The following is a 22586-nucleotide window of genomic DNA, read 5'->3' on the forward strand; positions in this document are numbered from 1 at the left end:
ACCGAGAAACTCTGGCCAAACTTTGCGCTGAAAGGAGCTACGGAACGGACAGCCAGGACTTCGAACGCGGCGAGAGTGCATTAAATGGTGGCATTGTGAACGCCGCCCCCGGAGTGTGTGTGTGTGTGTGCGTGCGATAGAAAAGGGTCGGCTTTTTAAAAGGACATTACCGACCCCCCGGAGTTGTCGCCCATTTTGTGGTGCGTTTCGAAGCACCTCGCACTGCCCTCGCCGGCCGGGGGGTTTATTCCATGGGCCCCCACATAATTGTTGCCACCTTTTTTTGGCGCTTAGTTCACACACACACACACACACACTGGCGTAAGTGGTTTAGTGTAGGGGCGCGCCGAGAATCTTGAGCACGGTAATTTATTGGTCGGTATCAACGGGTCTTAAGCACGGGGATTAGGTACCGGATCGGACCGCGTACCGCAACGCCATTCTTGAGCGATTGGTATGCACACGGCAGCAAGTGCCCCTTCGGCCTTCGGGCACTTCCGGGCGAAAGGGTTACTCCGAAACCCGGCGCTGCGATTCATAAGCCCGCTCAATTACAGCCTTACGTCGTTGCGTCGACCTGAAGTTAGTTCATTCGCCCCTCCGGGCGTTTGAAGCCTGGCCAACGGCTCTTTATATGTTTCATAAATAACGGCGGCTCATCACACGCCGGCAGTAGCATCCTAGCGGCCCCTAGAAATGGCCATCGGCTCAACGGTCAAAAACGGGGCACACAAATGAATTTATGTTTCCATTTCGCTGACTTTAAACTGCCGCGGCCTCGGTCCGGATATCAAAGACCATCAAAGGGGTCCGGAACCGGAGTGAGGAGTTTTGATAAATTTCTGCAGGAGCAGCAGCAGCAGAAGGTGCGCAGCACGCTTCCGGACCCAACCCCCCGCCGACATCATCGTCGTATGGCTTTATGGTGTGGAAGTTTTGTTTGTGGCGCCGCAACCGAATTCAAATTTTTGTGATCAGCATCATAAGCAGCCAGCAGCATCAGAATGGGGCTTAATTTGTGAAAAGGTAACGCGCACCAGCAGCAGATGGACCCGTGATTGGGCGCACACCGCTGTCACAGAGTCCCGTTCTCCACGGGCGGAAGTGTCGTAAAAGTTTTCGTCCCGCGGTGATGATGAAAATGGACGACGGTATTCGGGATGAAATTCGGGATTTGCATAATTGTTATTTGTAGAAATGATTCTAAATGGCAGAACTGAGTTTGATCGAACTTTCATCCGGGGCGACAATTCACAATAATAACTAATTTATTTAATAAATAACGAGGCGACTTGATTAGAGGTCTGACAATGCATGTCACCTCTTTCGGCGCTGTTAAGGAACTCCAAATCGACAACCGTGCCGTAGATGAACCGTCTACAAGGCGACCTCCCGCCTGGCTGAGAGGATGATGCTAATGATGATTATGATGTGCTAACAGGGAAGCGAATAAATAACGCGGGTCGGTCACGTGGGGTTTTCCGTTGGCTTTCGCTTACTTTTGCGTGATGCGCCCTGCGATGACTCGTTTCATTTTAACGACCCTGGAGTCCCCGTTGGAGTGCTGCTGCCAGGGTTGCACACCCTCAAAACAAACAAATGGCCATCCGAAAGGCAGAAAGCGGAGCCAACATCAATTAAGTCGCGTGGTGGTGTTTGATTTCCGCGACGTCGGCGGCTCCCGAGGGAACTCCCGGTTGGTCCCGGAAAAACCCGCGCACAAATCCAAACGCTAGCTCCGCACGTGTCCAGGTTCGGCGTTGGTAGGTCATTTGTACTGGTCAACGAATTGGTTAACCAACCCACCAACAGCCTGTTCTGATGGTCCGACCATCGACCCTACCCTTCTGCGGACCCATCAACGGCAGCGCAAAACAATGGCCAGTGTCCTGTCCCGAAATATGATAAGGAACATAAATCGTACGATGATTTAGAGCCGATGCCAGACGCATCGTTGCACCACCCTTGCATCCAGCCCGGAGAGATAAGGAGCTAGGATACCGCCGCCGACCCCACAGAGACACAGTGTCTTCTGGGGACATCCTCCACACACACACACACACGCAGCGGGAGGTGACACTGACAATGGACAGATAATAATCATTTCAATTACATAAATCGTCACAACAGTGTTGCGTGGTGCGGGTCGCACGCTTGCAGGTGACATGTGTGACGCACTGCTTCCTTCCGACCGACCGGGCACCTCCCGGCCACAGACCACAGACAGGGCCGGCCGGTCAGGCCCTCGAATCGATCGACTTGAGCAGGGAGCAGCACCGTTCGCATTTTTCCCGCGCCCGGCGATGCGCCTGAACGCTCCACTAATTGTCTGGGGCGCCTGACAGTGACAGAGCGAGCGGGACCGTTGAATTATGAAGGCAATATGTGAAGGATGCATGCGAGGATGATACTCGGGTGCCTGCCAGCTCCACCGTGCTGATGGCCACGTTAATCTGGCGGATGGATTCATTTTTCTTCGTCCGTAACCGAATTCGGAGGGGTTCGGTTCGGCTCTACTCGGAGGGCTATCGGCTAATCAAACTGTGTACTGCACCGTCGGGCGCCGGCTCCGCCGGTTGATGCATATTAATGGTATGAGCGCGACCCGCGACCTGGAATGTAATTTTGGCGAAAAATAATGCTCCCTTTGCGGGCGGGGGGGTTGAATTCAATTTTACTGCCAACCTATAAATTATGCCGCGCGAAGGAAGCTCGGTGATATAAAGTCTTTGGCCCTTGACATGAAAACGTTGCTGAATTTGTTTGAAAAGAGCAACCAATAACTTGTCGGGAGCCTCAAATTAAATACTAATTTATGAAAGGCCTCCCTTACGCTAACTGTGGTTGCGAGTAAGGATATTAGCTTTCGATAACAAATAAAAACAACCTGAACAAACGAAGCTATTCGCCAAATTTTCACTTACGAACCACGAATCAACCTCGATGGACATTACGACCCATCAAAGTTGATCTCCATAAGCAAAACAACGGGCGGCCGGCTGAAGAAAGATTACCGCACTCCATTGCGAAAAGAGCCCCAAAGAAACTACTTTGAAAGTGTTCGTGAAATCATTCCGATGGCTTCATTAGCAGACACTTACAAGGCCGGCTGCCGGAATAAAAAGGAACTCTCCAAAAGAAACCATCTAACAGCATCAGCATCCGCCATTAGCATCGCCTCGCACCGTCGGTAAGACAACGACGACCCCAAACACAGACGCGCCCGCCAGTCGCCGTCAGAGCTGAGGTCAACCAAAGACCAGAACCCAACGCTAAATGCCCAGCGCTCCACGGAGAGCGTCTCTCTAGGCGCGGCCGGGGACGAAAACGATGTTAATCAAAAACATCGTACATTACCAACGGAGCGGAAAGGCAATTTTGTTGGCTGCTTCTGCAACTCGGACGGACGGCGGACATCATTTACGGGCTGCGGCACGCTCGGCTGGGTTGGGCATCCCGCGCAGTGTGATGAACATTTCCAGTTCCTTATGCTGCATCGCACGCGGACCACCGAAGAGTGTGGAAGTCGCCGAAGCGCAATTGAAGAAGACAATCTTTGGGGGCGCACCCCAAGGAGCGCGGTGAACGTCTTCCAAGCTCTCTCGAGGGACATCACGGTCGGAAGACGTGTCTTTGCTAGTTTTGATAGGGAGCACCTCCTCTTCGGTGGTGCCGCCCGAGACACAACACGAGCCGAATGAATTAATATTAAAACTCATTAAAAGTTTTTAATTTAATAATAACGTTCTCTAACTCGCGCGCGATGTCAATACATAATGCTCGCCGCGCGCTTCGGTTGGTTTGTGGTTTGTGTTTTGGCTGTTAAGAAACGTTAGGGAATACCAGAAACAAAGCCCCTCCATAATTGACGTTCGGCATGGCCGCGTCACATTCGGAATTAAATTAAGTCTCTCCGGTGCGCCGTTTGTTCGGCAACTCTCTAATCAACATCAGATCGAATGCTGTTCGAAAGTGATAGGCAAATGATGTTGGCGAATCGAGCATCAGCTGAACCGCCCGTCCGACGATCCCGACGCTGGTGCGACACTGACGTCCTTTACCAATAACCAGAGGCCGTGCATTAGGCCAAAGGCCGAACGTCGAAGAAGCAGCCCGGTGCTGATGATAAATGGTGAATTGCTTGTGAATTTTATCGCCAAACATTTTTCCAGCCCGACGACGACGCCGACGTCGGGCAAAGAATTTAAATTGTTTTTCTCCGGGCAATATCGAAAAATTGCCGACCCACTGCGGCACCGTGTTGGGTGAGGAAAATTAACGATTTCCAATTCGCGATTGGCTCGCGGGGCTCTTGCTTTAAGCGGCTATTTTTTTTCTTTTGTAACTTGCTCGCACAAACCATTGTTAGGCTCTTATCGGTGTGCGTGTAGCGGTGATTGTAGCACCAAAACAATGCTATCAGTAAGCGGCGCGGCAAACAATCCGGATCCGGCGAGTTGTGCTTTCTCCCGGCGGGCGTTTCGTCGGGGTCGGGAATTAATTTATTGATTTTGATAAGCAGTTTGTGTGGCATCGACAGGGCACGACTTTCCCTGATGGGGCTGGCTGATAGGCCAGTAACCAATTTTTCTTTTCACTATCGAAAGCGAAAGGTGGAAAATGCAAGCGTGGGTCGGAAAAAGCTGTATCCACCCGTCGGGTTCGTTATTGTTGCCGCTGCTTATTCGAACCATTCTCATTAAAGCATTAAATTATGATTTTTTTATTGCCATTTATGCTGAATGTTTATAGGAACACAACAGAGGAGTTCATGACTGATTTACGACTTTAAAAAATCGAGAAAAAAGGGTTCAAGAGGCGTCCCAAAGCTCCACAGCTCATTTGGAAGCATCCGCTTAAGTGGTGTCCCGGTGCGGTCGGTACGCTTGCCATCGGCTTGCGGGTTAGCCGATGAGCTGTGTGGGACCGTAGCAGCTTTATGACACCCGGCCTGTGCCCCGGCGACCCGGCGTGGTCACCGACGTCGTTGACCGGCTGTCGAAAACTATTTTAGTCAGGAGGGCAGTTTTTCTCCATCACACGGACCATTCTGGCATTTTCCGCTATTGCCCCCAGTGGGCCACATCGCGTCACACGATGGTGCTGCTGGTCCAACTCCATTATCCCGACATGTAAAACGACCTCCAAACGAGTCGGACGTCCAGCGAACTGGCTGGGTTTTATTTTTTTCCCGTACCGCTGAGTGCAATCTAACTTCTTTTTTCTTTTCACTGCACTTTTCATCACCACGAGGAAATGGCAGCGTGTTCCGGCCACTCGGTTCCAATGAAAATGCGGCAAACTGTCCACCGTGGTGGTGGCGGCGGCGGCGATGACGGCGCACCCACGGCGGCAATGACGACAACGAGCCACGATGACGGCCGAAGTGGCTAGTTGACTGCTTTATGGAGTGGAATAATTAAAGCTTTTTTATTAATTTCAAGGTTGATGATCAGGGCTCGTGCTTCCGTGGCTAGTAGTGCCGCAGCGGCCAATCTCTTCCGTGCCACACGCCGTGACGTAACTACAAAGTGCCGCGAGTGCCGCGAGTGCCGTGGTGCTTCCCGAGTGGACGGCGAGGCTATTTTTGAAACACCCACGAACATGAAAAAGAGGCGCAAAGTGCAAACAAAAAAAAAAGAGCCCACCAATGGAGCGCGCCCCAGCTCAAGGACTTTCGCAGGATTCCGGCCACCAGGCCACCGGCTTCCGGATTGTTCGGATGAATCTCGGGGCGCCTAAACCGAGAGCTTCATTAACACGATTTTCCCGACCAACGAGCACGTTAAATAAAAGCCGGCCCTCGCCGGCCGGAGTCCTTGACTTTAAAGGATGCTGCAAAGCCGGCCCCGACCCGGCGCGGTCAGTTTTCGCTCCAAGCGCAAATTAATGTGCGGCGAAAGAGGGACATGGCGCGAAACAGACGCTCGAGTGCCGCAGTCCGAATCGTAATGAAATGTAAACAGGCGTAAACGATGATTGCGGCACACGTGCCACAGGACCTGGGCATGAATGGGCCCGGTGTTGGAAGAAGTGGTGGGCATGTTTGGCCAGACTTCACATGTGCTGCGGGTGGCCGTGGCCCGAGTAGCTTTCCCCCGGGGGAGTTGAATGTTTATCAATAAATTTGCAGATTTTCAGATTTGCAGATAATGTATTGACGATACCAAGAGAAAGGGCTCAAGCAGAGAGGGCCGCAATAGGTGAGACCGAACAACCCACCAAACTGTTGGTAGGTAATTGAAATGTGCGCCATTATCTGCACTTCAGGGCGTCCCGTCAAGGGGCGTTATTTAATTGGCTTGCGTTTGTTTTTTAACATTTAACTTCGAGTAGATATCGTTGAGCGAGACCAACTTTCGTTTACTATTTCTTAAAAACATGCAAAACAGTGAACAAATTCTGTTAAAAAGGCGAGTAATGCCTTTTTTAAGGTAATAGGTCCAATGATTGCTAATTAATTGCTTAAGTATTAAATGGACGCTATTAGTTCTTCTTTTCCAATTTTAAAAATACCATATACCTTGGGATGATCATTTATTGCCCATCGCTAGTCAACAACCCGACACATTAAGCCGAAAAGGCAACTTGTCGAGATTAAAAAAATGCAAATTAGTTTCCCTACCACCGAATGGAGTCTCTCTCTACCTCGGGATTGTCCTCCGACAACGGGCTTCGCAGTCGGCGCATACATTCACATAACACTAGCACAATGTGTCCTGCTGGCGGCGGCCGTGTACGCAAAAGACCTTCCAATTAACGCGCGTCGGAAATGCACCCTCATGCGTTACACCGAAATGTAGCAACTGGCATCCTGGCGCGGTGTGGGATTTTTAATTTAGAAATTCCAAAACATGATTATCATCATACTGTAACTGCGCTGCGTTTCGCCCGGCCCAGGTTGCCGTTCCGCCTGGCGACACGGTCAGCTCACGACGTGATTTTCATTCGAAATCGCTCGGAACCAACAATCCTGACCGCTCCGGCCCTTGGTCTTGGATCTTCGTAATCCGACAACGACGATGACAAGCGGCACTAATGCGGAATCGCTCGGTTCCGGGGATTCGATTCCGGGATTCCCCAAAAAGTGCCAAGCAAGTGCCCAGAACAGGGTCCCCACTAGGCGCATGTAGGCATTAAGTTTTCGACGGCGACGGTCCGTCGCCATCGTCGTGGGTTTCTGTGGTAAGTTTTAATTTCTACTTCTCGAGATTCGGCTTACCCCCTGGACCATTGATTATGTGGTTTCAAGTCGTTATTTCGGAGTCGGCTCCAACACAACAATAGTCATTAAGCCGTTGTCTGTACTCGGGAAGCAAATGGCACGTTCCTTAATCCACCCCGGCGAACCCCTCTCCCGCCCGGGTCGGGCCGAATGTAGGAATAATTTCGTATTTATATGCACAAACACCAAAACAGATCGAGCATCCAAGAGGGAGCTAACCTTCGAGACCCTCGACCTTCCGGCCGACCGACCTGGCTAGCTGGAAACCCCGCTTCGAAACGGTGCAAAGATGTCGCACAAAAATATCGTCGAATATTTTCCAATATTTACGCCCAGCGGGCGGTGGATGCGAAAATTAATCGAATCAAACCCCGCCATAGGTCGGTCGGAGCTCCAGTATGGCCCGTGGCCGAGTGGACCAAAAGCGACCAACATGGTGTTTGGGTTAGGGTTAAGGGCTGAACGCAGAATGCCTTCAATCCGGGCCGACCGGTACCGGAAATCCGGGTGTTGACGACGATAAACAGGAGTCTAAGTTTCCAAGGGCGGGCCTCGGTTCGGCTTTAATGGGGCTGGGCCGGAGATGGCGCAGGGCCTAATGTTGTTTGGTCGTCAACCCGAAACCCCAGCTCCGTGGTGCGTTGATACGGGGATTAAGTTATCGTCGTCGTCGGTGCTTGTGGGGTTGGTGAATGGATTAAAAGTAATACAGTCACTACCGGGCACCTGGGCTGGGGAAGCTGGACTCAAAACTCCGTCGGGATTCTGCCCGGAAAAGGGGTTCCCCGCCGAAAATTGCCACTAGCGAAGGGGAAGAAAAATGTTGCTCTTCACGTGCGCACCCTAAAACATCCCTTCCAAGGGGCCTGCGTTGCCCAGGTGTGGACAATCCCATGGGGATACTTTATGGCTTATTGCTTTGAAGCTGATTGCATTACGCCGACGACGGGCACGGATTAGGCGGCGGGGCACAGATTTGGCACCGAGTTGCGGGCCATTTTGTTTGGATTTTTTTTCCTTCTGTGTGTGTGGATGCATCGCATCGCTTGGTACATCATTAAAAACACTTACAGGAAGCAATTAACGACCGGAAAAGAAGAGTTCGGTGTTCAGTTTCAATCGCTTCTTCTGGGTGCATTGGGAGTTTTATCGCCCAATCTGAAATAGACTTTTGCAATGATTGTATTTTTAAGGGTGCACAGAAGAGGAAAAGGTTGAACCGAAATTACTATTACTTTGCAGTTCCATTTCAAACGACTTTTCGGGTCGTTTGAGCTGTTTTAGTTCAGACTTTTATAAAACCTTTTGTCATTTAGACGAAGACTCCACGGTACTTTTCATCGTATTATGCTTGAAGTAAATCCTCAATTAATTCCGGTGAATTCCCGTCTCGTTCGTCCTGTTGCTTACTAATCCGGCATGGATCCGGTACCAAATAATGTACCTAAATCAAAAGCGCAGCGAAAGCTTACAACGGAATGGTTCCTGTGGGCCATATTGAGGTGCCACAATTCAACTAACTGTCCACGTGTGTGCCCGTAAAGTGTACAAGACCAAGATTACTAGTGTACTTAATCTACATCAGGTGGTGAATGAAGTAAAACCTTAAGCCCATCGTCCATCCGTCAGTCCACCAAACCGAGCAGTTGTGAAATACGAGTGCCCGTCAGCAGCCCCGACATGGCAGCAACGTTGTTATTTTTGATATCTTAATTGAATTAAACACTGGCGTGTGAAGTGCACCCTCCAGTGGCCCAGGATTATTATTCTCCGCTACCGCGCCGTTGTCCTCGTCGCAAGGCCGGCAAATGATGTCAGCATTGCGGGAAACGCATCCCACGCCCAGCTCCGAGAAGGGGCGCTGTGTCAGCCAACGTCAGCCATCTTCTTTTTACGTTGGCATTACGAACGGAACCGACACTAAATCATCGCAGTCCTAGCCGCCGGTCCCGGTTCCCGCACACACACACACACACACACACAAAAGATCCTTGCAGTCCCGAGACTTCTCCAGGGGATAGTTTCACACCAACCGGGACATACAAGGACACGGCAAGAGAGAAACGGTAGGAGGACGAATATTGAGTCGTAAAGAAGCATCCGATTATTCCGTTCGACTGAATGGGAAGTTTTAATCTTCTTAACACAATTGAATTTACGCACTCGGTGCCTTTTCCCGGGTGCGCTCCGTGCTGGTGCCCGTGTCAGCTTCAGCAAACTGGCCATCCGGGTTCCTGTTGGGCCAAGTGGCCGTATCCTGGCTGCACAATGGAACGGGTCAGGCGGGAGGTGGGTGAAAATGGATGGTTTTGGTGTTCAATTCTCGGTTTCCCGGCGTGACACTTTTTCGCAGACGTTTCCGGTCTTTTTTCCTGCCCGGCCACTTTACAGTTCGAGTACGAATGACGTACGAACACTCGGGCATTCTTCTCGGGCGCAGCAGGAGAACAGTAAGCAATGGAGCCAGCCTAGCACGAGATCGGTGTTGCTGTAAATCTGTGCCGGTTCCTGTCGTCGTTCGCAGATGAAGAATTTTAAAGCACACCACAAGAGACGCTTTTTAAACATGACGTTCCTTGCAGCACGTATGTTTCGTACGAGAATTTAAATTGCTCAGAAGTAATACGGAATGAAAATCATATTACGAACAATGCACACGGATGCTTGGGACCGAAATTCGGAAAATAAAGGCAGCCGTTCCGAAAATAAGGACGAGCTCGAGAACACCTTTTTCGCTGAAAAAGTTTCTTTGTCTGCGCCGCGTGGCACACCTTTTCTTCTGTGTAACTTGGGTGATGTGCCGTTTCTTTCCCAACCCTTTTCCATTGGTTTGCCCGGAAGAAGCTCGGTCGCCGGAAGAAGGCACATCGCTCGTGTGAGCTGGAAAATAATGAATTTTTAATGCAACAAACTTTCACGCCGACAACCATCAGCTCGCGGGAAGGCACACGCGGAACGTGTTTCGGGTTCTTGTGGAAACTATCTCCTTGCGCTCTAACAAATCCGCACACAAAGCACCGCAAATGGTACGACAGAAATTTTATTCACAACATGAAGGAACAACATTTCTTCCGCCGTAATTAATGCGGTGAACAATTTTTGGCACATGCTGGTAAAGATGCTAAAAGAGCTTCGCAAACATTTTACAAGCGATTAAAAATGTGGTAATTTGAAAACGAAAATTCGAATCACCCTGTTGCTGTTTGAACGAAATAACGGCTCAACGAAACATTCGTTAAATGTCGGTTCCGCCCGCCAGGGGGCGCTGCGCTGCGCGTTGCGCAGCCGTTGAGCGTTTGACGTTTAAGTCAGTGGCCACCGAACACAAAAACAAGAAGCCGTCTGTGCGATCGAATTGTAGCATTGTTTGCTTGCTGTACAAGTCCCGATTGCGGACCGCGATAGTGTTTTGCACCTTATTGTTTGAGTAAACCCACAATGACCACGAACAGCAGTACACCGCTCCGGAAGTCGGGCGCGACACGGCTTTTCCAGACGCCTCAATCCATCGTCCGAGAGGTAAACAAAGCCGAAGCCTTCGACAACCGCGGGCGTTACCGTTCGTTGCTAGGCATGGCTTTGGCGCTTTTAAGATGTTTTATTCAATTACGCTTACGTTCACTTTCCGTTATGCATCTAGCAACCTGCCAACGATGATGAAGAGGAACGTCGATTGCGCCGGTCGGAAGCTTCGCTTGACGATAGCTTTTCAACAAACTCCACACTGGCGCAGGACAATGAAAACATTAAGATGTGTTTGAAGCTGTACTCGGATAACGTAAGTATTTGGCCCTTCGTTCGCTCGGAGACCCTAAGCTAACGCGCATTCCCGTTTCCCGCGGCCACGACAGAAACTCAGCAAAGACAATGCCTGGTCGCTGACGATCATCGACAGTTTCGCGAAGCTGATGTCGCGCCACTCGAAGTCGATGCAAAACTTCCAGGTGGCCGGCTCGACGCTGGAAGCGTCGACGAAGGTGTACGGGTTGCGTGTCGATTCCGTGCACACGGACGTGATGCGCATGTCTTCCGAGTTAACGCGCCAGACAGCCCGCGCCATGGGCAGCAACGCACCGGCCGACGACGACGATGACGACACTGGTGGGGGTGATGACTCCTTTGCGGATGGTGGCGGGAATAAAGAGAATAACGCGGGCGAGAATGACCAGCAGCGGCCGAAGGCGAAGAAGAAGCGCACCCGCAAACTGGTCAGCACGGTTACAAAGTCGAAGGATTCGATTAACGCCGTGCTCGATACGATTCCGTTCACGGATCCGTTCTTTGCGAAGCTCAACTCGGTCGTTGGGGACGTGAACAGCTCGAGCCGCTTGATGCAAAACATCGTCCCGACGCACAACTCCGAACTGCGCCTGCGGATGGACTATCCGTTTTGGGATGCAAAGGGCTCACCAAAGCTCGACCTGGATGGCCCTGAGGAGCCCTTCGAGGCGGGTGATGAAGTTTGCCGACTGCATGTCGCCCGTGCCATCGGACTGGATAATCCCTTGCATGAGCTGCATCGCGGCTACATCATCACGGACGCTCCGGCGGATGATGATGAGAAGGATATGGACGACGAGAGACGCGGAAACGCAACGGCGTACGATCCGGGCCTGTATGACATGGAGGCTCGTAGCAATGAGGCGGGCATGCTAAACCGGTCCGCGCTGGACGTACAGTTCGATATTAATGCCGAGGTGGCGCCGGTGCCCACCGAGGACGCCTTCATTCTCGACTACGACGCCAAGGACATCGATGGCAACGATGACTTTGCGGAAGATGACGAGCTGGCGCTGGAGCAGTGCAAAGGGTTGATGCGCAAAACGATTCAAATCGAGGACATGCGACCGATTGACTCGTCCTGCTCGACCCTCGAGTACTCGTACCGGCCGTTGGATAACATTTCGCAGTTCTGGGCCGGTCCGGCTCACTGGAAGTTCAAACGGTCGACTCGAGCACGGAGCACGATCGCCGCGCAGCTGTCCGGGGCCGACAGTGGCGGTGGGTCGTTGGCGAAGGAACGGGGTGGCCGCCGGAAGAAACGCTTTGAACTGGACACGCTGGACGATGTGCTGAGCGTGGACGCGAACCTCTTCCAGCCGTACGATCCCAACCGACCGATCAAGGGCATCACGATTCAGAAGAACTCGATCTGCAAGAAGTGGGACTCGAAGAAACTGAAGTTGCCCACCAACTTCCATCTCGATCGCGATCGCTTCGACAAGTGGCATTATGCACTTGGCTTACACGTCCGTGATTTCGTTCGAAACGCCGCCGGCGCCATAGAGCCGGCGCCCTCAGAAGAGTACAACTGCGAAACGGGAGACGATCATACATCGTGCGGCAACGATATGGTAAGGGAACCGGAGGAACGCTACTTCGAGGTTGATTTAATTGCCCTTTTCGATGATGCAGGATGATGGCAGAGACGATGACCTCGATCATGGTGGAAATTTGCTGCCGGATGCACACGTTGGCGATCTTCCGAACGCTTCGGCCGCCGGTCCAACGCAGCAGCTCAACGCGACGGTGGATGTAATTTCCACCGAATTCGAGGGTGCCCCCGAAAAGGTAACAAGCTTTCCGAGGAAGTATGTAAGACTGTCTTGACACGCGGTGTTTTCTATCGGCAGATTGCTAAAATCAACATCGCTTACGCCAAGAAGGCCAAGCCGATCGATATGAAGCAGCTGAAGAATGGATGCTGGCGCGTGATCAGCAGCCACCTGGCGGCGGATGCTCCACTAACGCAACCGACGCAAGACACACAAACGGATCCTCTGCCAGCGCCAGCGCTTTCGCAAGCGGCCAACCTTAGTGGACCATTAAGGTTCAGTCGAGTGTACGCAAAGGTGCCCCAACTGCTGAGCAAAACGATGAGCGAAAACGTTTCGAAATCTCTCGCCTTTTACGCGGTCCTGCACTTGGCCAACGAGAAAAAGCTCAAGCTGCAAGGCCAGAAAGATTTGCAGGACTTTACGATCGAAATGTACACCCGGCCGGCTGCGCTCTTCGACACAGATTCGTGAACTTCAAACCGAACTTGTAACCGATCAACGGTACAATCCATCGTTAGTATTAATGAATATTGGTAAATTATGGTTCGTTGATGTCTAATGATTACAATAATATTCGTTTGGCGGATTGAATTAATCTGGAAATAAACCTGGGTCGAGGAGCGTCTGGAAAAATTATGAAAGAGCTTCCCTGGCAGGACGAATTTGTTTGGCCCCTTTCTGATTCGATCGTGGGCCGGCCACGATGAACGACTGGAACCGTGCGTAAACAATCCAAGTGCGTTCGAACCGGAACGTTCTCCGACGCAATCGTTTCGTTTGCGTGAGTCATGCCATGCGTGCAAATGGATGGATTCCAGACACGAAGCGCCCCGAAGGATCAATCGGACATTTTCCAGGAGGGGCCAGGGTGGCGTGTGTTCGGTGGAAGAAATCAGCTAAATTTATTACCCAATATCCACCCATTTAATCAATCCTCGCATTCGGCTTCGGAACGGTTTTGTACCAGCCATTTTTATCCGAACCATGATGCCATACCGGGCCGGACACGGAAGAAGATGGTCGAGAACGGCCGGCAGCCGGTGAGCGATGTTTAGTTATGTTCAACATCCGGTTTTAGTATTGGTATCCGGTTTTTCTTTGATTTGGTCTTCTCCGCCCCACCGCTGGTTGTTGCATGTGTTCGCTTCGAACCGGTGAATAAAAAGAATTCCACTTCCCACTGGCCCGGCCATGGTGGCGGCATTCTGGTTCGCGGCAGTGTGGCTGTTGTTGCTCAATGGACACGCCAGGCGCCGGTGTTTATGTCTGCCATTGCAGTGCGTCTAGGCCCGGGCCAAGCGCAGCAAAAGAGAGCAAGTAATCAAATCAAGTGGAATGCGAAAACGGCAGCCGGAAAAGCGGCTGCTGCAAACAAGTGGGTAGCCGGCCCAAAGTTAAAGGCTGGCCAGTTTTTATGGTGTAGACTGCCACCGGGTACGAGTCTATCGATAGCCCGGGGACGCCGCCGCGAGTTCGAAAGGGTACCGGTGTTTGAAGGGCCCACAGCGATCGATCGGTTTAGTGTTAGTGCCAATGAAATTGCTTAGAAAATAGTTCCGACTTAAATTGAAATGCCGCCCACTTGGCGTTTGGAATAGAAATGGGTGATGAAACAGAACGTTGTCTGGCCAGTAAAATGGCAGGTTTTAAAAACGGAAAGAAAACAAAATCCGAGCAGCAATTTATCAAAGGAGCCATAGCCACTTACACACCACTCGGCGGGGAACCCGGCGTTACACCCGGCGTCGCAGTAGGAATAATTCAATTCCTTGCAAACAACCATTAATACGTCAATAATGACGCCCCGCCCGCAAGCGGACGCAAGCGGAAACGACGACAAATCGTTTCCGTGTCCACCAAAACACACATAAAAACCGGCGAGCAAGACACATATTTTTCTGCAATTCTTGCACAGGGAGCATCCTTACGGCAACCCCCAGCCATCGCACCACAAACTGATGACGAACGATTGTTGCGGATGAAGACAGTTCCTGGGAATGGTTCGCGGGAATAGAACAAAAAAGGACGAGAAAAAGACAGTTTTTGCCCTCCAAAACTTTGCCGACGAAAAAATCTTGAAATTTTGCACAAATTTGCTTCTCTTTCCTGTTTTCCCGGTTCCCGTGTATGTGTATGTGTTTGGTTTGGTGGTTGGGAGACTGGAGACGCTATATCATCGTTGGCGCAGAGCATGAATTCCCCACGGTTCGCCCGGCGCCCGTATGAGGTCACTCGGTATCCGATGATTGAGGAAGGTATGGATATTTTATTTCCCGGCCCTGGTGCCAGGTACGGCAATCGGTAGCAGCGACTCGAGAGATCCGACCGGAGAGCCGATGCTGAGTGGAAAAAGGCGAACCAAAATCGGACAAATGGATGGTCCGCCCGACGGGTCTGGTGGCAGTTATTCGTCGTGGAACAAATAGGTAAACTTTCTGACAGGTGACCCTTTTTTTGGGGGCCAGAACACCGAGGAAAGTTGTGACAGCTATGGAGCACTTCCCCGGGACGGCGGTGCACACCTTGTGGAGCGCTCTCGAGAAAACTTTCTTTCGTTCTTTGTGAGGGGCATAAATCATGGCAGTTGTTTGTCTGCCGTGTGGAGAGAGCATACTTGTATCATACATTTTTCATGTACTCGTGTCGAGAATCGTCGAAAAGAAATGACACAAATCACTTGCTGGACACCACGCGTTCAGGGAGCCCAAATCGGTGGGGTTCGTTTCTGAAACGGACAGGATCAAGCTTTGTTTTCATCAAAGAGTTAATTAAATTGATATTTACGTTGCTTCGTGTGCTGGATTCTGAGGGAGCAATAAATTTGACTAAATTAAATAAAAACCCCGAATTAATTTCTCAAAACTGTCACAAACTGACATAAACCAAGTCTAGTAATATAAAAACGTGAAGCTGCGTTTCGCAGTCCTCGTCTGGGGGTCACAAATTAAACACGAATTTCATCTCCAATTTGGCAACGCGGTGCAGTCTTTTCCTAATGACTACCCCGTAGCGTGACGCAACGCAACACTTTCCCCGAGAACCCCGAGGTCCGATCTCGCTCGCTGGTGGAGTTGATGAAAATTATTTTATGCAATTATTCCGATAACATCACCGTCGACGCTTCCGATCGATAATAGTACGGAAAACGTTCGCGCGTCGAACCCTCGCTAAAACCTGCGCACAAATCGTCGACAGTGGTGCGGTATTAGTAAATTGGGAATCAGCCATCGGAATTGCCGCCAGCCGCGGGAGGGCTCTGGTACGGTACGGCAAGGGAAGCACAAAAAAAGGGACTAGAAATGGCATACATTCTGCATTCTGCAGATGCTGTTTGCAATCATCACCTTCATCATCGCCGCATTCAGACCACGTTGCTGTCGGCGCGCGGATTGCACGTGCCGCCGAGATTATTATGGAATGGTCTTGCCCGCGGCCGTCGGCAGGCTCGGCTCGGCTGTTTGTGGAAATGCGGAGGGGAGGGCGGCCATAACTAGGCCGCGCACCGGACGCGGCGTTTAGATATGCAATGCTCATCATCATGGGTTATATACCTAAATACATTGGAAGCGGCGCTAATTTCCTATCATCCGAGCCGCAACGCGGGCAAATTGAAGACATTCGGCAGTTCATTAACGGCAGGATGATGATGATGCCATTTCAGGTTGAGGCGGAAAGAATAGTTTGCGTGCTGTGGAGCGACGGATTAGTGTAAGCCCCCCCCCCCCCCCACAGCGTGCTGACCTATGGCACCGCGTATCTGTTTCCCCAACGTTTCCGACGTGTGCGGAGAGTGGTCCAAATTTGTGACATCATTTCTATCGATGGAACGTGAGGTCCGGGGCAAAATACCAAGCCAAGAGGCGCCCGCCGAAAAAAATAACTATAATTGATACGGCTGTCCAATAATCCATTCGATCGCCAGTTCGCCACTGATCGGTCGATAATTTGTTTTCCGAAGGGCCGAACCGAAAACAGAAGGAAAACCGATCGGGACCCAATGACCCAATCTCTCGGCGGACTCGTCGACGGTCGGGGGATTTTCCGCCCGAGCTCTTGAAATAAAGTCCCACCGTAAACGTCTTCATCCGGTTGGTCCTCACCGACAAAAAGATAAAGCGGACCCCGGGCGAGCCGGCCCGGTGGCTTCCAAAGCTGTTTAGGAAACGTGACTCGATTGAAAGATTCGGTTCGTCCTCGTCCTCGTGAATTTCGTCCGGGTTTTTTTCTGTCTTATTTCAGCTTCTCCACAGAGGCTTTCTGCACGGCAGAGAGAGCTGATTGGGCGGCTCCAGCCTGGTTCACCCGCCTTTGATCTTGGTCGACTTTAATGTCCCGATGTGTGGTTGAGCGCAGCCTTTCGCGGTCTTCGGACATGTTTGACCCATTTCGTCGGATACATTCAATTTATTTGCCTTCTTTATACTCCAGCCGGCTAACGACGACGACGATGATGATGATGATGGTCGAGAAAATGGGAAATTGCACGTTTTATGGGGCGCATACATTCTGTGAGCGCCAATGTGGGCCGATCGCCAATTTTGGTTTCGATTAACGTAATTATAAATGTTGCCTATATTACTCTCTAATATATTGGATGTAGGCCGAATGAAGTTCTCCTTTTTACAGCAACGATTCATCACACAAACGTGGCCATTAAAAGTGTTATCCTTGATCAGCATTTTCGACACGATCACAGCATCGGGCGTGGGCCCGATTCGGTTCGTGCTCTATTTCTGATCTGTCAGGTTAGGCCGTACGTGCCTGACGTTGTGCGAACGTCTTGCGGATGGCGTGGCGCCGTTTGATTGTAAGAAACAAAGCAAAGCCTTTGTGGGAAGCAGTTTTACAGCGACCGTTTGTTATTGTGACGCAATCCATAACTCAACGCGAACCCGGCAAGGTGATGAAATTGACCCCAGTCAGGCCATTCAGGTTCTGGTTGCCCTTTCCGACTGCTCTGCAGCGCTGGCAGAAAACAGGTCCTGTCTCTAAAGAGCCAGGGCCGAGTCCCGTGGGAGAGATAATGATTGAAGCCACACCGTCGTGGACCACATAAATCCTCCTCTCGAGTCCACGCCGGCATCCACAGGTGAGCCACTGCTGATTCGCAAAACCACGCGGGACGCTGGACGGACCTAATACCGACCGACCGAAGACGTTCGGCGCGGATCCCGGCCACCGCACAAGCACACGGCAGCACCTTCGTGCCAGAAAGTTTATCTTGCCACTTAGCCGTATTGAGAAAAAGGGGTTTACCACCGTTGCCAGCGTGGCGGACACCTGGCACTGCGCGCTGGTGCTGCTGACCCCTCAGGGGAGCGTGGATAAATCATCATTTCTGTCCTTGGCACTCGGTTCCAACCACGGGCACGACTCTGTTGGCCAAGTGTTTGCTTCAACCGCCACTTGACACAGCGGGAAGACTCTCGGTGCTCGACTCTTCTTGGCTTGGCTTCCATTCTTCGGCCCGGGGAGTGTGATTTAGTCCGGCGCCCGGAGTCCCGACCGAGGACACCCGCAGTGTGGGAAAACCACATCCCAGCGCACACGGGATGGCTCATCGATACTGGGATTGCCAAATCGTTCCCGGGGTTAGTTACAAGTCCGCCGACCCATCCGAAGGACCGCCGTGCCAGCCGGTCTGAACACTAATGATCCATTTCGAACGGATAGCTGACTGGCCGGAGCAACAGGACCGGCACCGTCGGTGATCCCAACGATTAGACGCGAAAGCGAACTGTTTCGAATTTCGCTATGTGATTGAGTGTTATTTACTTAATTGATCTGATCCGCTAACGGTGGCCACCTTACCGGTTCTTTCCGACGTTCTTGACTTTGGTGCGGGAATTAAAGACCCTTGGCGGGCTTGGGTTAATGGGGCCGGGAGCAGTCAAGGACGGTACAGATAAGTGGCCCATGCTTGTACAGCACTTCAACGACCTTTTCGAATGCCCTAAGATGTTTAAATACTACCCTGCCGCAGAGAATTCCCCAAAGAGCGCTCGTTTCAAGGGGCATCCTTAATTATTCCATTTTAAAAGCAATAAAAACAATGGCTCGTATCGGACGTGGCGGCAAATTTCACACCATCCCCGAGCAAATCTATTGCGTTTTTAGACCCCGTGCCCCCCTCGAGAAACGTAGGCCCCACAGAGAAGCAATTAAAAAGTTTTCGCTCGAATTCCAGAATATATTAACGGTTGTCTAATTAAATCTAACTCCGGACGGGAAGGCGCCCCAATTTGCGGACCAATATGGTGTCTTGCGTGGGCTCCCTCCTTCGGCCGATATGTTTGATTTCCGACCCTCAACCAACAAAGCCGAGGACCGTCTTGCATCGGCCGTCCGTTGACCTAGGTGACGCAATGGATTTGCTGGCGCTTAGGGCGGACGACAGTTGCTGCTGCGCATCAACAGTTTGGCAATTAGATTCCGCACTTGATTCGACGCCATCTTCGCGCATTTCTCCGGACCGGAGGGCGGCAGTAAATGTCCGCATAAATTTACCACTTCGATTACGCCTCCCTAACGGGGCTGGAGCGTGTGTACGAGTCTTAAGCATTCTTTCGCACCCACACCGTGGAAGCGAGTGCGAGTGAAGAAGTCATAGTTTTCCGGAACGACAGAACGACATTATCCGGCGAAACGGATCCGCCGCCCTCGCCACCGTCGGATCTTATCTTCGTTGTGCCATCATCAAATGTCATATGCTGCAGTGCGTAGCAAGGGGCATTTTCCCGACACACCGCATCCGGTGTGGTAACTTTGGCACAATAAACACCTGTGTGACAAACGAGCGGTGGCAGCAGCTGGCGGCGTTCCCGTTACTCGGCCCGGAGTGTGGAGTGGAGGAGCCCTCCTCAAAAGGATCTTTGTTGTGATGATGGCCTTTCTTTCTGAACGCTGATCTTGAATTCACGGGAAGCTGATTTCGTGGAAAACCTAGCGAGTTGACAATGGGTGCGTCCCGAAAGGAAACCCATCGATCCTATCGGCCGGTTGATGAAGACTTTAAAGGGAGACTCGGTTGAATTGGTGGAAAATAGATTTTCGATGCGCCTTTTTTTCGCAGTGGTTCACCACTCTGTTTGAGGGCACGACGAGGACGACGGATGGCAAAAAGAAAAAGGCATTGAGCACCCCCCAAGAAAGGCGCGCGCCATTTGAAAGAATTTTCTTTTCGCTGATTTTTTTTCTCTTCCGTTGCACGCGGTGGCGGCGATGGCTTTATTTTATTCCACCATCCGAGCGCCCGAATTTCATTTCATCCTGTTTTGATATGCATTTAATAATATTTTCATTTCGGTTGGATTGAAGTCTTCACGTCCGTTTCTTATTCCGCGCGAAGATAGAAGTGGGATCTTTAGGGTTAGGGATGCTGGCAGCAAAAAACACAGCGCATTCGCGGTAAGTTCCGCCAGGGGCCCGAGGACCCGTGTCAAGGGCCGTGCCGGATGTAGCCCAGGACGTCTACGTTTACGGAAAATTGTAAATTCAAACCTTCACGGGGCGTCAAAAAAAAAAAGAACTCCGCCACCGAAACTAAAGCATCATTGGATTGCTTGATTTCCTCTTCGCACCGTGCACCGTCGTGCCGTGCCGAGGTTCGTCACACGGGGGAAAAACGGGCCCTTAGCAAACGGGGGCGGCCATTCTTGGTCGACATTCGGAGTTTGGTTTCTCGATTATCATTTTAATTCCCACCCAACACTGTCACTGTTGTCGGGCGCCCGGATTTCCCGGATGCCCGGGCCGGAGTGGAAATTAAAGCTGTCAATCACCGGACAGGGGACGCGGACTGGCTGGCTGGCTGGCAAGTTTGTCGGTCTGCGGATCGAACCCCTAACCCGCGGACGATGATATTGAATTAGACGAGTCCGCCGGAGATTGCAACCCGTTCCGTTCCGGTAGGAGTGTCTTGTAACGGGCACAGATTGAAAGGACACAGGTGTGAAATGTCTCGCTGCCGAGTGGGTGACAGTTGAAACCGAACAGCATCGAGACCATCTCGGTGGCAGAGATTTGGGCTGGGTGTCAATTTAACATTCTCGTCACACTTGTCTCGAAATCCATTCCCCGAGGACATGGTTCTCGTTTTTGATTTAAATTTTGCAATAAGAAAACACGCCGAGTGACTTATATGGCGCGTCTTCCAGCGTCAAACGTTGAAATAGGAACATCGGCGGGCAGTAAGTATCCAATTTATATTCCCCGTTACACGATAAGACTGGCCAATCCGGCCAGTGGTCAGTGCCGTTCCGTGCCACGAATCTCGCCCGGAACGATACATTCACCATATCTAATTTTACGCCCCGACTATCCTCACCAACAACGACGACGACGACGACGACGACGACTGCATCGGACCATAAATATTGCTTGCGACTGCATCGATGTAACGCGGTGCATTCAATTTGTGAACTTATCTGCAGCGCGACGCCCGGTCCGGCCTCCCGACCGGACCAGACCCGAGACCAAAGGGCCGCCCCAACGGCGGCGCTATTGGCATGAAATAGTGCGCCGAAGTGAAGCTGGCAGCTACAATTACTTCGCCGACGACCGGTGCTGTGGCGAGAAAACTCCATTTCCACGGGCTCTCTCCCTCTCTCGCTGGCGCTGTGAATTACAGAATGGCCAAACGCGGAGTAAATCATTTGCCGGCAAACTCTCGGTGGGTGTGATCTTCCTACCCCTTCCCACACGCCACCCAGGGAAGAGGACAGAGTCTCTGCTGTAGGTCACATCGTGACCATCCTCGGACCATCCGAGGCCGGTTATGCTGGCAAAAGATTCCGGACCCGAGTCGACGACATCGTTGCTTGCGATAAATTCCCGACGACCCACCTAACGATCATAAATATGTCATCTCACGTACGACCCTGCCCTGGGACCCTCTGCCGGGATATCTGTGGCCTTCCTGTCCCGGTCCCGTGCCGACCGGCCGACCTTGCTGCCGGCGGCCCCAAAACCGTGGTTGGCTTTTATTCTCCTTATCGTTACTGTTGTTGTTATTATTATTACTAACACAGTTTGGAGCACCCTTTTGGGGGTTGGGGGCAGGGACACGGAAAAGCGAAAGCACGACGCCCGGGAAATTGAAGCCCGGTCGTCCCGGTGCAGAGACAGGCTTCGGTGCAGTGAAAGCTTCGCGTAGGTCAGCGTATTATAAAGCAATTTCCCGCTTTTCCAGCGCCATAATGATGCACTTTACTGCATATGTGAGTCGCTCGGTTTCGCCATCGGCAGGCCAGCGAGTGACGACGGTGCAGTCAAGAAGTGGGAACCAGCTTTTTTTGTCTGTGTGTTACATAAAATTGGCACTATGAACCCTGTTTGGAAGTTGTAGTTGTAAAATTGGTGTCTCTAAACAATATTTAGGTGATTATTTGAGTTTGGAACTGACACCGTTTGAGTTCGACAATCCGAATTTGTCGTCAGCCCATTTTGCCTATCAACTATTAGGAGATCCAGATCTGTTACTCCGTAAGATTTGTCGGAATTTGTAATGGAATCTGTAAAGTACCCCTATCGTACTTAAATCATCGATTTTAATACGCGCCCGAAAAATAATTTATTATTTACTTAGTTTCAGGATAAACCATTTTGTCCATTTCTTCCGGCCCAGTGTGCGCGTTTCACGGGACGTTCCCGTAGCAGAAGCTTGCCACGAGAGATATGAAAATTCGTCATCCCATGCACGGCCCGTTCCGGGTCCCTTTCTGGAAAATGGAGGCAATGGAAAATTCATCGGGTACGCTCGGTTGACCATAAATGCAGTGTCCCCAGAAAGTGACCACCAGCCT

General features: G+C 51.3%; 1 protein-coding gene across 1 annotated transcript; it reads left to right on the forward strand.

Annotated features, from left to right (window-relative positions):
• The first annotated feature begins 1314 nt into the window (after positions 1-1314).
• On the forward strand, positions 1315-13343 carry LOC128278192 (condensin complex subunit 2). The gene is made up of 6 exons (XM_053016864.1): positions 1315-1334; positions 10678-10744; positions 10866-11003; positions 11077-12579; positions 12641-12796; positions 12859-13343. The coding sequence occupies exons 1-6, from the start codon at positions 1315-1317 to the stop codon at positions 13252-13254; spliced, it is 2280 nt and encodes a 759-aa protein (XP_052872824.1). The 3' UTR covers positions 13255-13343.
• The last annotated feature ends 9243 nt before the right edge of the window (positions 13344-22586 follow it).

Source organism: Anopheles cruzii, chromosome 2 (genome assembly GCF_943734635.1).
Source record: "Anopheles cruzii chromosome 2, idAnoCruzAS_RS32_06, whole genome shotgun sequence".
NCBI classification, from domain to species: Eukaryota; Metazoa; Arthropoda; class Insecta; order Diptera; family Culicidae; genus Anopheles; species Anopheles cruzii.

Excerpts from the sequence above, each read along its gene's own strand:
- LOC128278192 (XM_053016864.1), top strand. The coding sequence starts at position 1,315 with ATGTCACCTCTTTCGGCGCT. Across the intron at positions 10,745-10,865 it reads CTCAATCCATCGTCCGAGAG|CAACCTGCCAACGATGATGA; the intron begins GTAAACAAAGCC and ends TTATGCATCTAG. Across the intron at positions 11,004-11,076 it reads TGAAGCTGTACTCGGATAAC|AAACTCAGCAAAGACAATGC; the intron begins GTAAGTATTTGG and ends CGGCCACGACAG.